Source organism: Pseudochaenichthys georgianus, chromosome 6 (genome assembly GCF_902827115.2).
Source record: "Pseudochaenichthys georgianus chromosome 6, fPseGeo1.2, whole genome shotgun sequence".
Taxonomy (NCBI): domain Eukaryota; kingdom Metazoa; phylum Chordata; class Actinopteri; order Perciformes; family Channichthyidae; genus Pseudochaenichthys; species Pseudochaenichthys georgianus.
Genome location: NC_047508.1, coordinates 13,234,217 through 13,248,032, shown reverse-complemented (window position 1 = coordinate 13,248,032; position 13,816 = coordinate 13,234,217). Strand labels below are relative to the sequence as shown.

The following is a 13,816-nucleotide window of genomic DNA, read 5'->3' as shown; positions in this document are numbered from 1 at the left end:
CTCTTACCTGTGGGGTTCCCCAAGGCTCTATCCTGGGCCCCATCCTCTTTTTACTGTACATACTGCCCCTAGGTTCAATTCTCACTAAACACAATATTCCCTTCCACTGCTACGCCGACGATGTACAGATCTATCGGTCTCTCAAAGCAAATGTCAAACACTCACTACAGCAGTTGATGGACTGCTTGATAGAGATAAAATCCTGGCTGAGCAAAAACTTCCTTAACCTCAATGAGAGCAAGACTGAGGTCATCTTTTTTGAACCCCGACCTCCAGTTGATATTCTGGACTCTCTCAATGAAAACATCCTCCCCTCTGTCATGAACCTTGGAGTGACCTTCACTAGCACTTTTAAATTCAACAAGCAGGTCATCCCCGTAGTCAAATCCTGCTTTTTTAAAATAAGACTATTGGCCAAAACCAAGTCGTTTTTATCTTTTGAAGACCTAGAAAGGGTTATTAATACCTTTTGAGACTGGACTATTGCAACGCTCTGTATGTGGGTATGGACCAGGCCTCAATTACACTCCTGCAGCTAGTCGAAAACGCAGCTGCACGTCTTCTGACTGGCCACAAAAAGTGTGTGTGTGTGTGTGTGTGTGTGTGTGTGTGTGTGTGTGTGTGTGTGTGTGTGTGTGTGTGTGTGTGTGTGTGTGTGTGTGTGTGTGTGTGTGTGTGTGTGTGTGTGTGTGTGTGTGTGTGTGTGTGTGTGTGTGTGTGTGTGTGTGTGTGTGTGTGGTGTGTGTGTGTGTGTGTGTGTGTGTGTGTGTGTGTGTGTGTGTGTGTGTGTGTGTGTGTGTGTGTGTGTGTGTGTGTGTGTGTGTGTGTGTGTGTGTGTGTGTGTGTGTGGTAAGCTTACTACATACGCTATACTCTCCAGTTGCCTCTATTTCAGTGATAATCTATAATACTTGCATCACTGGCAAATTAGAGGAGCACACACTGGGGTCCAGTGTTAATCAATGTGGCGCTCCATGAAGAGTTATATCAGGATGAGGGAAGAGACTAATGCAGCAGTGGTCTATATACTGTACGCCATCTAAAACTACATAAGCACGCAAAAGTCATTATCCTGCCCAGGCTTCTTTAATGTAATTGACATGACTGTGGGTGTAAGACCTCCAGGGGGATAGCAGCTCTATATGTGGAATATTGTGTGCATTAGTGATAATGTAAGTGCATATCCAAAACATTATTCCAAAAGGTGACTGCTTCTGTTCAAAGAGGTGTCAACCTCCAGCGGAAGTAAAGGTCATCAAAGTAACATGTAAAATAATGGCAACCCTAAGTGGCCTTTCTTACTTTAAAGTCTAATGTTTAAGTGCAGTCTGGTAGTTTTCCAACATAAAGCCAAGAGTGAATGACGTATGGCATACATCTTGAGAGGGTATTGAATATGTAATTTAACATTGTATGGCTTCAACTAATGATTATTATCACTTCATTCCCAATAATTGGTGTAATGTGTGTTTTATTTGACTAAAAATACATACAAATATTGATTCTGCTTCAGTTCTTCTTCCTCTTATTCTTCTTCTAAATATTGTTAGCCACAGCAGTAGAAGCGTTGTTATCCATCTTTGTATCTTATTAGATTATATTATTTTGCTTAAAAACAGCACCAAATCATCATGTTTTATTGACAGTTACATCATTATTAAAGCAGAGCCAGTCAGCTGATGCTTTAGTCTACAGCTGTGTATAGGACATGCTGCATGTTGTTATATATTCTCCATTTAAAAAAATAAACCCATGTCTTGCCGATTGCTTTGCCTTATTGTGGCCTGGTAAGAAAATACACACAAAAAAAAACACTGCTTTCACCCTCTTATTTTCTCTTTGTCTCCTCCCTTATAGCTTTCCTATCTAATTTCACTCCTCACCCCCACTCTAACACATACTCCTTGCTCTCTAATCAATAGTTCTTATCATTGAAGCTGTGTGAGTGTGCGCTGTACTTGTGTGTGCCAACCACTTCTTGTTACCGTCAGCCCAACATCTCCCTCCCTCTCTAGACTTCATCTTCTTCTACCATTCTTTTCAAAAGTAACACAGCATTCATTTCAAAGGCCTGATACACTCGCAATAATCTTTCGACAAAAACATCCACGACACTCGTTTATAATTTAAGATCTGTACCAAACAAGGATTTTTCATTAAGTCTGTAGGATACCGTTTGTTGCACCACGATACTTTCAATAGTCCATATTGCAATTGTGATAACATTAGGACAGTGCAGCCCTACCAATAATGTCTGATTGGTTGGGAACATATTGCTCAGTTAATGCCGAACTCTACACTTGGATTGCACTTGACTCTCAGAAGGGAATATTTAAGGAATAATAACCTCTGAGTTGGGAACCACACAGCAAAGAACAAAACAAACCATGCTGTAAAAGTGAATAAGAAATAAAGTCACAGCTCTTTCTTCACTCACTGCCTTATTCTTTACTTGACAGTAGAGTATCATCCCTCAGCCGGGGAGCTGCCCTGCATAGGCTGTGAGATGAATCTCTGATCTGGGCCATTCATTTGATTTATACTTCTCCATAAAACAATCAAAGTCCACTTCCATGGATATTCTATTACATAACTGAATAGATCTCAGAAAACCATTTCCCCTTCTCACTTCTTACCCAGTGGCTACTCAACATGGTAGATTTTCTTCCATCTGCTGACTAGGGCTAATAGTGTTTATTATTATTAAGGTGTAGCAACCATGGAGACGAGAATGTAGGGATATTTACATTGGCAGTACAGAATATTTATACAACTGTTGTGACAGTATTGATCTGTAGCTGACCTGTGCCCCTTCATAGAGGGAATGTATAAAGGAAATGCAATTATCCCTGCTGCAGTGAGTAGTCACTGTTACTCTCGTTAGTTTTGCACATTCTGTTTGTTTTGTATTGTTTGAAAGGGCCCTATTATGCCTTTAGGGGTTTTACTTTTCTTGTAGTGTCTTATAAAGGTTGTGAATAGTCTGCAAGGGATACAATCTCAAAGGCTACAATCCCAGAGAGAGTTTCACTCCCACACACTCCCACCCTGCCTGAGACATAATATAATAACATCACTATGTAACGAGCTTCTATTGGCTAGCTTTTACGTGATAGGCTAAGGGGCGGGACCTCTCTAAGGGGTCGATCACAAAAGAGCCGGCCAGCTAACCAATCAGAGAGGACTATGGTTTCAGGCAGAGGGTGAAAAGAGGTGCTGCAGCACAGGCAGTATGAGAAAAATAAAGAGCTTTTTGAACATTGAAGCATGTAAACATGTTACAGTAGAGGCACCAACCATTTGAGCAACAACATTTTACTGTAACACAAGGTGGATCACAAACAAATGCATCCATTGTAGGTGCAAACACTTCTTCTCTTGTCAGTGTGATTAGCAAAATGCCCTTAATTGCTGAGGATTGAAGGAAGTGCAGTTTTTTTTTTTGTGACCAACTTTTTATTGTTGTTGTTTTGTTTGTTTTGCCCTCACAAAAGGGACTTATACAGATACAAATTATATAGACAATAAAAAAAGAAAAAGAAAGAAAGAAAAAAAAAAAATATATATATATATAGGGAATCCCTTTCCCATTCCACCCGTCCCCCCCTCTTCCCACCCATCTTGCCATTTCACAGAAAATCCTACCTGATGTTTTTTAGCAATCGTCTGAATTCATCTATATATTATATATATTATAGCATAACAATTTATAGCATAACAATTTATCCACATGAATGCAAGCTCTGGAGATTTACGGGACCATGATGATGACCATCACCTGAAAATATATCCCCCTCCCATGTGATTGGTTGTTGGTCAAGTTTCAGACAAGCTCACCGGCAAGCTTCAATGCACGCCGCCGTGTGGACGCTGCGTTAGGGTAACTAAACAAGAAGTGAATTTCTGCCAATAACAATCATGTCTGTCTTTGTGTGTGCAGCTACCTAGACAGCCTAGATCGGATTGGTGCACCAGACTACCAGCCCACAGAGCAGGACATCCTGAGGACCCGAGTGAAGACCACAGGCATTGTCGAGACACACTTTACCTTCAAAAATCTCCACTTCAGGTCAGTTTTAACCCAGGGCATTTATCTTACTGTCATCGGTACTGACTTTACTTCCTCATCCAGGCTACAGTAGGAACTCCAGTGTGTAATTAATAAAAGGTGCCTATATTTATGTCTCTCATTTTAATGAGATCTGATTCAATTAGAGCACAGAGCTGTGGGAATGGTGACCGAGTGGAGGGGTGTGTTGTGATGATGGGGGTAGAAAAAAAAGAGAGAAAAGAATGGCGAGGCTTTTTCTAACCTCTAATTTAACTACCATATTTCTGCCCCTCTCATGTTCCTGTGCACACACACACACACACACACAGAAAAGTATCAACAGACTTACAAAGGGGAGAAGGTTAATAAACTGGAGACACCAATTATGTTTCAGGATGGATGTAAGTTCTGACTTCCACTGTTTCTGTCCCAGCCTTTATCATACAGTGTGTTCAAGTTGCGCACACTCAATTTAGACAAGCAGGGAAATATTGTTTCTCCTGGATGACATTACATTACATGTTACTTGTTACGCTTTTATCCAAAGCGACTTACATACTCAATACTGTGGGCAATCCCCACAGGAGCAATTTGGGGTGAAGTGTCTCAGGGACACAACGACATGCTGACTGCAGTGGGGTTTGAACCTGTGACCCCCTGATCCAAACACATGCGCACCACCCACTGCGCCACACACGTCCTGTGACGCTGTTACTCTCGCTGTTGAGTAGGCCATGTGCTGGGTGTGCTTTTGGTGAGAAGCCCAAATATTTCCGGCTCAATTGTTATTACTGGCAGTCAGGGAGTGTGTGGGAGACAGCAGTGTTCCTGTACTGGGTGTAACCCTTCACCAACCATTATACCCATCACATGTGGAAATGGCTTCACTTCACTTTAGACTCCCTCCCCGCTGTTAGTGGCTTCTCTAGAGTTCTCTAAAAACCACCAAAATACAGCTTATACATGAGAGGTCATTCCAGGCTTGTGGAAAAACATGAATTGCTCGATGGAAAAGATTCATCAGGGTTCAGATACTGGTCATGAACTTTTTCTTGAGTGTGCTTCTTTTGTCGCTTGACAGTTTCAGCTCTACAGTATTCCTCCAGCGGTCATGGTTAGGGTGTACATGTGTATTTATTCACGTCTGTCTCCCCAATCAGGCTGTTTGATGTGGGAGGTCAGAGGTCGGAGAGGAAGAAGTGGATCCACTGTTTTGAGGACGTCACTGCTATTATTTTCTGCGTGGCGCTCAGCGGATACGACCAGGTGCTGCACGAGGACGAGACCACGGTAAGGACAGATGGTCATGTGTTGTATATTTTCTCTTTCACTCTGTCCCTCTCTCCCTGTCCCACTGATACTCCTATTGTCACTTTGTGGTCCTTTTATAAACATTAGGAAGGACATTTACAAGCTTGTTCTATTTGTAGATTCAATGTGTAATCTGACATAACACCCACGCCCTGTGTGACAGATTGAAACAGGGCGGCAGCTGCTAAATGCATAAATGAATGCATAAAAAATGTAATATTTACATTTTAGTGTGCATTTCCAAGAATGTAATAGGATATCATAATATTGATCCTCCGTTATCCCAAACAAATGAGTACATAAATCAACACCGCTGAAGGCCATATTCAAAATGCGCATTGGAAACATGAAAATCATTCTCCCACACATTTCCAAAACAAGGCCAAGCAGATTTTAATAATGGGAAGTTACGGTCTACATCTGTTATTTGGTTTTATAAGGTTGTGGGAGTGGTAACGCATAGTTACCTTTGATGAGATCATGTGCTGAACTACATACAGGCTACCCCCTGCCATGGAAATGCGTTGTTTGTAACCTACAACAAATTAGCTGATTTGAATGCATGCTGCTCACTGCTATTTACATAACTTGAATTGTATCCTCAGAGGATTCCAGCACAGGAAATGATGCTCAGGAGCTGCTCTATTTATGCAGATGTCATCAAGCCCCCCTGTGAGCTGGGAACACCAGGATAATGTGAGATGAAAAGGGGAAATATGTATTTGCAAACACACTCATAAACAGTCCCTAAATGAAGGCAATGTAAGGTCACGGTGATGTCTTAAGTACAGGTGCTATTGTGTTTGATATCAGAAAATATTTCCGCTCTAAACAGCATTAACAGTAAATATCATTTAAACCTAAGCATCAAAGGGATATTCAATATTTCCAGGGTAAATATGAAATAAAGATACACATTTTTCCTCTGACAATACCTCAATTGAGCAGGAAGGAGTTTTGAATCCAGCATTTTACTGCCTCGCGTTCCCTCATCTTTTTTCTCACTTTTGTGTTTTGCTTTCTGAAAATGAGGTCTTGCCTGACACAAACCTAACAGATTTTAAAGTTTTTTTCTACGACTGCCTACAGTACCTCCGCCTTTAGCTTAGTGGAGGTGATGCACAGCCATTAGACCTTGATGTATTTCCTTTATAGTTTAGGTTTTCACTTCTGGTTCTTGCATTTAAGCTTCAAAAAGCCTCATCTTTGCCCCGACAGAGCCTGCGAACTAACTTTAAATAGATAAGGCCATTTTTGTCAAAATATGTGTAACAAAAAGTAAATAACCAATCCCAATTAAAAACAAAGTCAAGGCCCTGCATTAGCATCCCACATGTGTTCATGTTCAGTCAACAGTAATAGCAGGTCTGTTTTTGTTTTTGAGATAGGGTTCTGGTCAACATTTAGTTTTTATTATTGAAGAGTAAACACTAACGTGGGAGATATAATTACCAGGCAAATTACTAAAAATATTTGTTTGGCATGCGCCCATATCATCTGTCAGACACTTTCATGGCATGTGATTCATAAAGTACGGCAATGTGCAGTGAAGATGTTCTACAATCAGACAGGAAAGCTAAGAATACCCTTCCCCCATTATGATCAAGTAATACATATATCCCTTTTGGGTAGTTCATGGACATCATTTTGAATATAATTATAATGCAAGCTTTTCCCATAATACTGATCCAGACTGGACAAACGTTAAGAGTATCTAAAGGTTGATTTCTCTCCGTTCTTAATATGCCAGCCCTTTTAAAAGTAAGATAATGCACAAGTAATGTATACTCAATGTCTCTTAGGGGTATTTATTATTATAAAGCCAACTTCAGAGTCATTACTTTACATAACAATATTGCCTTCTTATGCATGTAGCACTGTTTGAGTAGATGATGGTCTTTTATATGAAAACATGTGACAGTTTTCCTGGTATAACTGATAGAAGCTATTCAATCTTCCAAAATCCCTGTGACTACCAGCATGTGCAGTGTCTTCAGAGAAATAGAAAAGTCGTAGATTATGACATTTATATTTTAGCATCAAGTGAAAAATACAGGGTTCTTACGATAACTAAAAACTTGGAAAAGTCATGGAAATTCAAAATACTAATTACAGGCCCTGGAAAAGTTATGGGAAAAAAACAAAAGACCGCATTCATTTTGCCTTTTTCCTGCAATACCCGGCATTTCAGTTGATCCCACTAGATGGCGCACTCTAGACACAATTTACCTTTGCTGGAGTCTGGTCTATTCTCTCAGCTGGCCCCACTCGGCAGCAATAACAGTTCATGGCGAGTACGGCGAATACAAGTTGTAACAAGCAGTAGCGCTGAGCAAAGTGACTAGAACGCGACCACACCCTTATAAAAAACACTTGTATAGAAACAGAAACTGCCCTCCTTGCTGTCACTGAGGAACTGCACACTGCTAAAGCAGCCTCCCTCTCCTCTGTCCTCATCCTGTTGGACCTGTCTGCTGCATTCGACACGGTGAACCATCAGATCCTCCTTCACACTCTCCAAGAACTTGGAGTTTCAGGCTCTGCACTTTCCCTCCTCACCTCATACCTCAAAGACCGCACCTACAGGGTTACTTGGAGAGGGTCTGAGTCCGACCCTTGTCAATTAACTACAGGGGTCCCTCAGGGCTCTGTTCTTGGTCCTCTCCTCTTCTCCCTGTACACAAACTCGCTCGGATCTGTCATTAGCCCGCATGGTTTTCATACCACTGCTACGCTGACGACACCCAATTAATTCTGTCCTTTCCCCGCTCAGAGACCCAGGTCGTCGCACGCATCTCTGCTTGTTTAGCTGACATCTCTCAGTGGATGTCCGCTCATCATCTCAAGCTCAACCTTGACAAGACTGAAGTGCTTTTCCTTCCGGGAAAAGATTGTCCCTCTCTTGACCTAACTATCAACATCGGCCCCTCTGTTGTTTCCCCGACTCAGACTGCAAGGAATCTGGGTGTTATCCTAGATAACAACCTGTCGTTTACTGCAAACATCGCTGCTACAACCCGCTGCTGCAGATACACGCTTTTCAACATCAGGAAGATACGTCCCCAGCTGACCCAGAAAGCGATGCAGGTTCTGGTCCAGGCTCTCGTCATCTCACGCCTAGACTACTGCAACTCCCTCCTGGCTGGTCTACCTGCATGTGCCATCCGACCTCTGCAGCTCATTCAGAATGCAGCGGCTCGTCTGGTCTTCAACCTTCCAAAATTTTCCCACACCACTCCGCTCCTCCGCCCCCTCCACTGGCTTCCGATAACTGCTAGAATCCACTTCAAGACACTGGTACTTGCATACCATGCTGCGAATGGATCTGGCCCTTCCTACATCCAGGACATGGTTAAACTGTACACCCCAGCACGTGCACTACGCTCTGCATCAGCCAAACGGCTCGCTGCACCCTCGCTGCGAGGGGGACCCAAGTTCCCATCAGCAAAAACACGTGGGTTTGCTATCCTGGCTCCAAAATGGTGGAATGAGCTCCCCATTGACATCAGGACAGCAGAAAGCTTACACACCTTCCGGCGCAGACTGAAAACTCATCTCTTTCGACTCCACTTCGAGCGATAGAATGACTAACAAAGAACTGCTAACAGAGCACTTATATACTAATAAAGGACTGGCTTATCTATAGCCAGTTGAGTAGCACTTGAAACGATTGGCTCTTTGAAACCTGATGTTCTTATATGATTCTGTTTTCTTCAAGGTTGTGTCTTCCTGGTCGAATGTACTTATTGTAAGTCGCTTTGGATAAAAGCGTCAGCTAAATGCAATGTAATGTAATGTAATGTAATATATAAAGTCAGGCAACACTAACCAGGCTTAGTGTGATTCTGTTTGTTTCACCTTACTTTAATAACCTTCACTGTTATTGACCATTGTGAAGAGGCAGACGTGTTCCTGTTGTTTTGTATTATTGCAGCTATCGGATGGAATCAATACATGGGCTACATGTGGCCATCACAAGTAAAATCATAACGAAAACTACGCCGGTAAAATATGCGTGTAGAAAACGGCTTATGCCACAATATGATAGCAACAAGTAGTCAAGATAGTCTGATTAGCTAACACCACCTGTCGAATGCCAGAGAAACTCTCATAACAGCGTTGTGATGCCAAACAGCTTTCAGACTGAAACACATTCACTTATGGGGATGGGGGATATTTATCAGCTGCTTCTGTGACAGTCAGACAGTGAAAGCTTTACAGCTGCCGCGAGTTAACGGGAGACTAAACTCTGGTAGACGAGCAGCACTGCAGCAGGCAGTAATGCAGCTGAACCATATTAATAAACAATGTAGTTCTTTAATTTAATCTGGCTTCGTATAATTAAAAACTACCCGACGCAGTCCTCTTGATGTTGTTGTGAGCGGTGTTGCGGAGAAAATCAGCGACGTACAACGCTGTGTGGGTCATAAGAAGGCACGTAAACGGTTACGTCATGACGCAAACGATGACGCAATAATTCACCGTTGAACCTAATTCACCGTTGAACCTGCATCTGTAACAATGAGTGGACCAAAGAAAAGAAAAGTCAACATTGAGTGCCGAGTGTATAATGAGGAGTGGACAGCTAAATATCTTTTTACCGATCTGCTACTGGCCCGGCTCGTCTGTCAAATTTTAAAACTCATAGTAGCCCCCGAGCCAAACAGTTTGCCCACCCCTGCTTCAGCGTGTAGAAGCTCGTAAGCCTACTATTTGATTTGTTTTAGATAGGCACAACATGTTTCATATGCAGACCTTATTTCCTGTTCCATGTTAAAATAAACCATTTTCAGAGGTACCGCTGAGAGTAATTTTTTTGGTCATGGAAAATTAGGTAACATGTCATGGAGAAGTCATTGAAAATCATTGGTGAAACCCTGAAAAGAGTAATTGCTCATATCCTGTACCTAACATATCGGGTGAATAACCCTACCTAGCTACTACCCCCCCCCCCCCCAGAGAGACACAGAGAGATCGCTCTTCTGGAGTGAAGAGAGCGGAAATAATGATATTGCAAGTTAGAAACGTAAGATGCATTTTGACAGACAAGACGGACAATTGGGGGGACATACCCAGCATTTTGAATGTCCGATAGTCCACCATTAACACCTTAGTCCCGTCTCGTCAACGAAAACTAAATATACATTTCGTCAAAGTTTTCGTTATCAAGAATCTATTTTTAGCTCGTCATCGTCTCGTAAAAAAAAAAGGTCGTAGACGAAAAATGTTCTTCATAGTTTTCGTTGACGAAATTAACACTGTGCTGTAGCTAACCTTGTTTGTTATCATTCTGATGTGTCCTATTGAACAATTTAGTGCTTTTAAAGAGTTCTCAAGACCTATCGTTACCTTGTCATGTGTGGTATCTGTTTGATATGGTATGGTTTTGTCCGGTCAATATGGTGACAGAACTGGTTGCTGAACTGATTCTGTCTGTTTGTTTGTGAATGTCTTTCATTGTAATGGGACAATATAGAGTAAAAGAGCGCCTCACTGGCGTCATGCTACATGTTTTCTTTTATATCCACGTCAACATCTAAATGCTCTGTAGAAATATGCACACACATGTAGTACAACACAAACTGCTGCTGCTTTGTGAATCCCTGCTCTCTAATGAAGAACTGCTTGCATTGCGTTTTCCTCTGCATCTCCTGGTCTAGTTTAAGACAAACACACACACAATATCATCTTTTCAGGATAAATTCCTCTCCTCCTGCCTCTAAACACTTTCTTTTCAGCACTAGGGGTGTGTGTGTGTACTGTGTGTGTGTGTTTTCGGGGTAAAGGAAGAAGGATGTGGGTGGGTGAGCGGGCCCGTTGCATTTTCTGTTCCTGCTCTAAGCTCCGTCCTGCAGCATCTCTGGCTCCTTCCACTCCTCCTGTCACTCTCGCCACCGACTGTCCTCTCTAACCAATCAGCAGTCAGATCTTCTACAGATGCTCCACCCACAGACAGGTATGAAACCTCCCCATAGGTTAATACACTTACAATGAGTTGGAAGCAGTGCCTCTGTCTGTTTGTGGAATAAGTCATTGCAGGTCTCCCTTGAAAAAGAGATCTATGATCTCAATGGGACCAATCTGGTTAAATAAAGGTTTGAAATGAAATGAAATTAAAGTTGCTGTGTGTGTGCTTTTTGCAGTCATCTATCTATCTATATTTCTATATATCCATCTATCTATCTATCTATCCATCTATATTTCTATACATCCATCTATATATCCATCTATGTATCTATCTATATCTATATATATCTATCTATCTATCTGTTTATCTATCTATCTATATATCCGTCTATCTATATATATATCCATCCATCTATCTATATATATATATATATATCCTGCTATCCATCTATCTTTCTATATATCCATCTATCTGTTTATTTATCTATCTATATATATATATATATCCGTCTATCTTTCTATCTATCTATATATTTATTTATATATATATATCTTTCTATATATCCATCTATCTATATATCTATATGTATAGATAGATATATCCTCTTTTCTGTCATTGTGTTGTATGTAAGGCTATATCTAATTTCCTCTATTGTGATTGGTTGATAGTTAAACAGGCCATATATATCCAGAGAGAAACTGCTTTCAACTCATTATTGAAAATAATCAGTCGTATACATATTCATCACTAAGCACTTTTACATGCAGTATGCTTAGTTTTCTTTATTGATTATTGTGTGTTATTATGTGCATTAAAAGTCAAACCAACGTTTTGTTTGCTCTTCACCTTTCACCAATTAGCCAACAGAGGTTTCGATGTTGGTGATAATTAGTCAAGGTACACTGATTTATGTTATGCTAACAAAGCACACTACAATGGCTAACAACTCAATTCCGAAAAAGAGTCCCATGATATACTAACATGAAAAAGTGCCTCATGATGAAAATAATACGAGCTACTAAATTGATTGTATCATTAATGGTTTAAGTTCTTATTTGTATTGGTTTCATTTCAGATGCTTATTTAACAGTGTTTGCATCTAGGCCTTAAACTTATTTTGTTTAGCATTTATTCTTTATATACCCTGTGGAGTATTCATTGTAAACTTTTAGTATTTCTAACACAAAATGCATTGTGGCCAATGGGCCCGATACCCACGTTGAATGTCCTACCTCAAATAGAAATGTGCAAAGCTCATTTGACTGTGCATCACTTCCATCTCCCTGTTTTGTGTTATTTTCATTCACGGGTACGCTGCAGCCTTTATCATTCACTACCTTTAAAAAGTGTTGTTGCCTCTGCAGATTACACGAACCTCTGCTCACTGTGAGCAGGTTGTGTCCTGGAGCACACGCTGCAGAATACCTAATGCTCTCCGAAAAGAGAGCTTCCTCTTTAATGCATTGCTCAACAGTGCCCCTAGTGGTCAAATCTCCACAGGTTACCTTTAAGCTATCATTGAGTCGTGGTACCATCCTACAGTTAAAGAACGCAGCAGCTTTGAAGCTAGAAGTGCATGGCTTTGTTTAACACAGCTGAAACGCCCAGCTTACTGATACTTGCTATTAATGATGCTTTGATACACACAAGCACTCACACACAAATACAACCTACACACGCAGCAGGAAATGCTGTGTCCACAGACATGAGGAACCCCTCAGTACTTCTGTTCTGCTTTCTCATGTTGTATTTACTCAGTTCCTCTTTGTGTTGCAATGGTGTATATGCAGTATGGGCTCTTCATCTGTTTGCATGTGTTTTCTGAAAACATTTGCACAAATGTTGTCACTTGTCTGGTTTGTACTTTTAAGTGTGTATCTCTGATCAATAGTCATACAGAAGAATGTTTTCTAAAGCCCAATTAACCCTTTTCTCTTCTGCAGAACCGCATGCACGAGTCTCTGAAGCTCTTTGATTCCATCTGCAACAACAAGTGGTTTAACGAAACCTCCATCATCCTCTTCCTCAACAAGAAGGATCTCTTCGAAAGCAAGATCAGAAAGTCACCACTATCCATCTGCTTCCCCGAGTACTCTGGTATATATCCATGCACCTCATAGGGATACTCAATTACTAGTTCAAATGCTATACTCTATCGTGGTTTGGACACTAGGAGGCTCTGTGACATGTGAAGAGTACCAGGTTTAGGACAGACAACCAGTTCTCACTTTGAGACGTACATGTTGTCAGTGCACATGTTCACTGTGATGCGTCTTTGGTCGACCCTGGCCTTTATCGTATCAGCCCGAGTTCTCTGCATATTTAACTCAAAACATTTCTTATGAGCCCTGTGAAGAAATCCTATGGAGAAGATAAATAGGTGAATTTGGCGGCAAATACGCAAAGAAATCAATTATCCGTAAAAAAGGCACATTTTCTCTGAGAAAATAGACAAAGGGGTTGTTTGAAGAAGGATGCATGGAGAGGACGCATTCATAGACGCAATGGGAAACAGACAATTGAAGGAAGCAGAAAAGAGACAATAG

At 41.2% G+C, this 13,816-nt stretch overlaps 1 protein-coding gene across 2 annotated transcripts in view; it reads left to right on the top strand.

Annotated features, from left to right (window-relative positions):
* gnao1a (guanine nucleotide binding protein (G protein), alpha activating activity polypeptide O, a) overlaps positions 1-13,816 on the top strand; it is a 170,244-nt gene that overhangs the window by 139,151 nt on the left and 17,277 nt on the right. The window contains exons 5-7 of one of the 2 annotated variants that reach the window (XM_034084481.2): positions 3,941-4,069; positions 5,212-5,341; positions 13,214-13,367. In XM_034084481.2, the coding sequence (XP_033940372.1) occupies positions 3,941-4,069; positions 5,212-5,341; positions 13,214-13,367 (413 nt within the window). The remainder of the gene's footprint in view (positions 1-3,940; positions 4,070-5,211; positions 5,342-13,213; positions 13,368-13,816) is intronic. The other variant, XM_034084482.2, reaches the window with a different exon arrangement.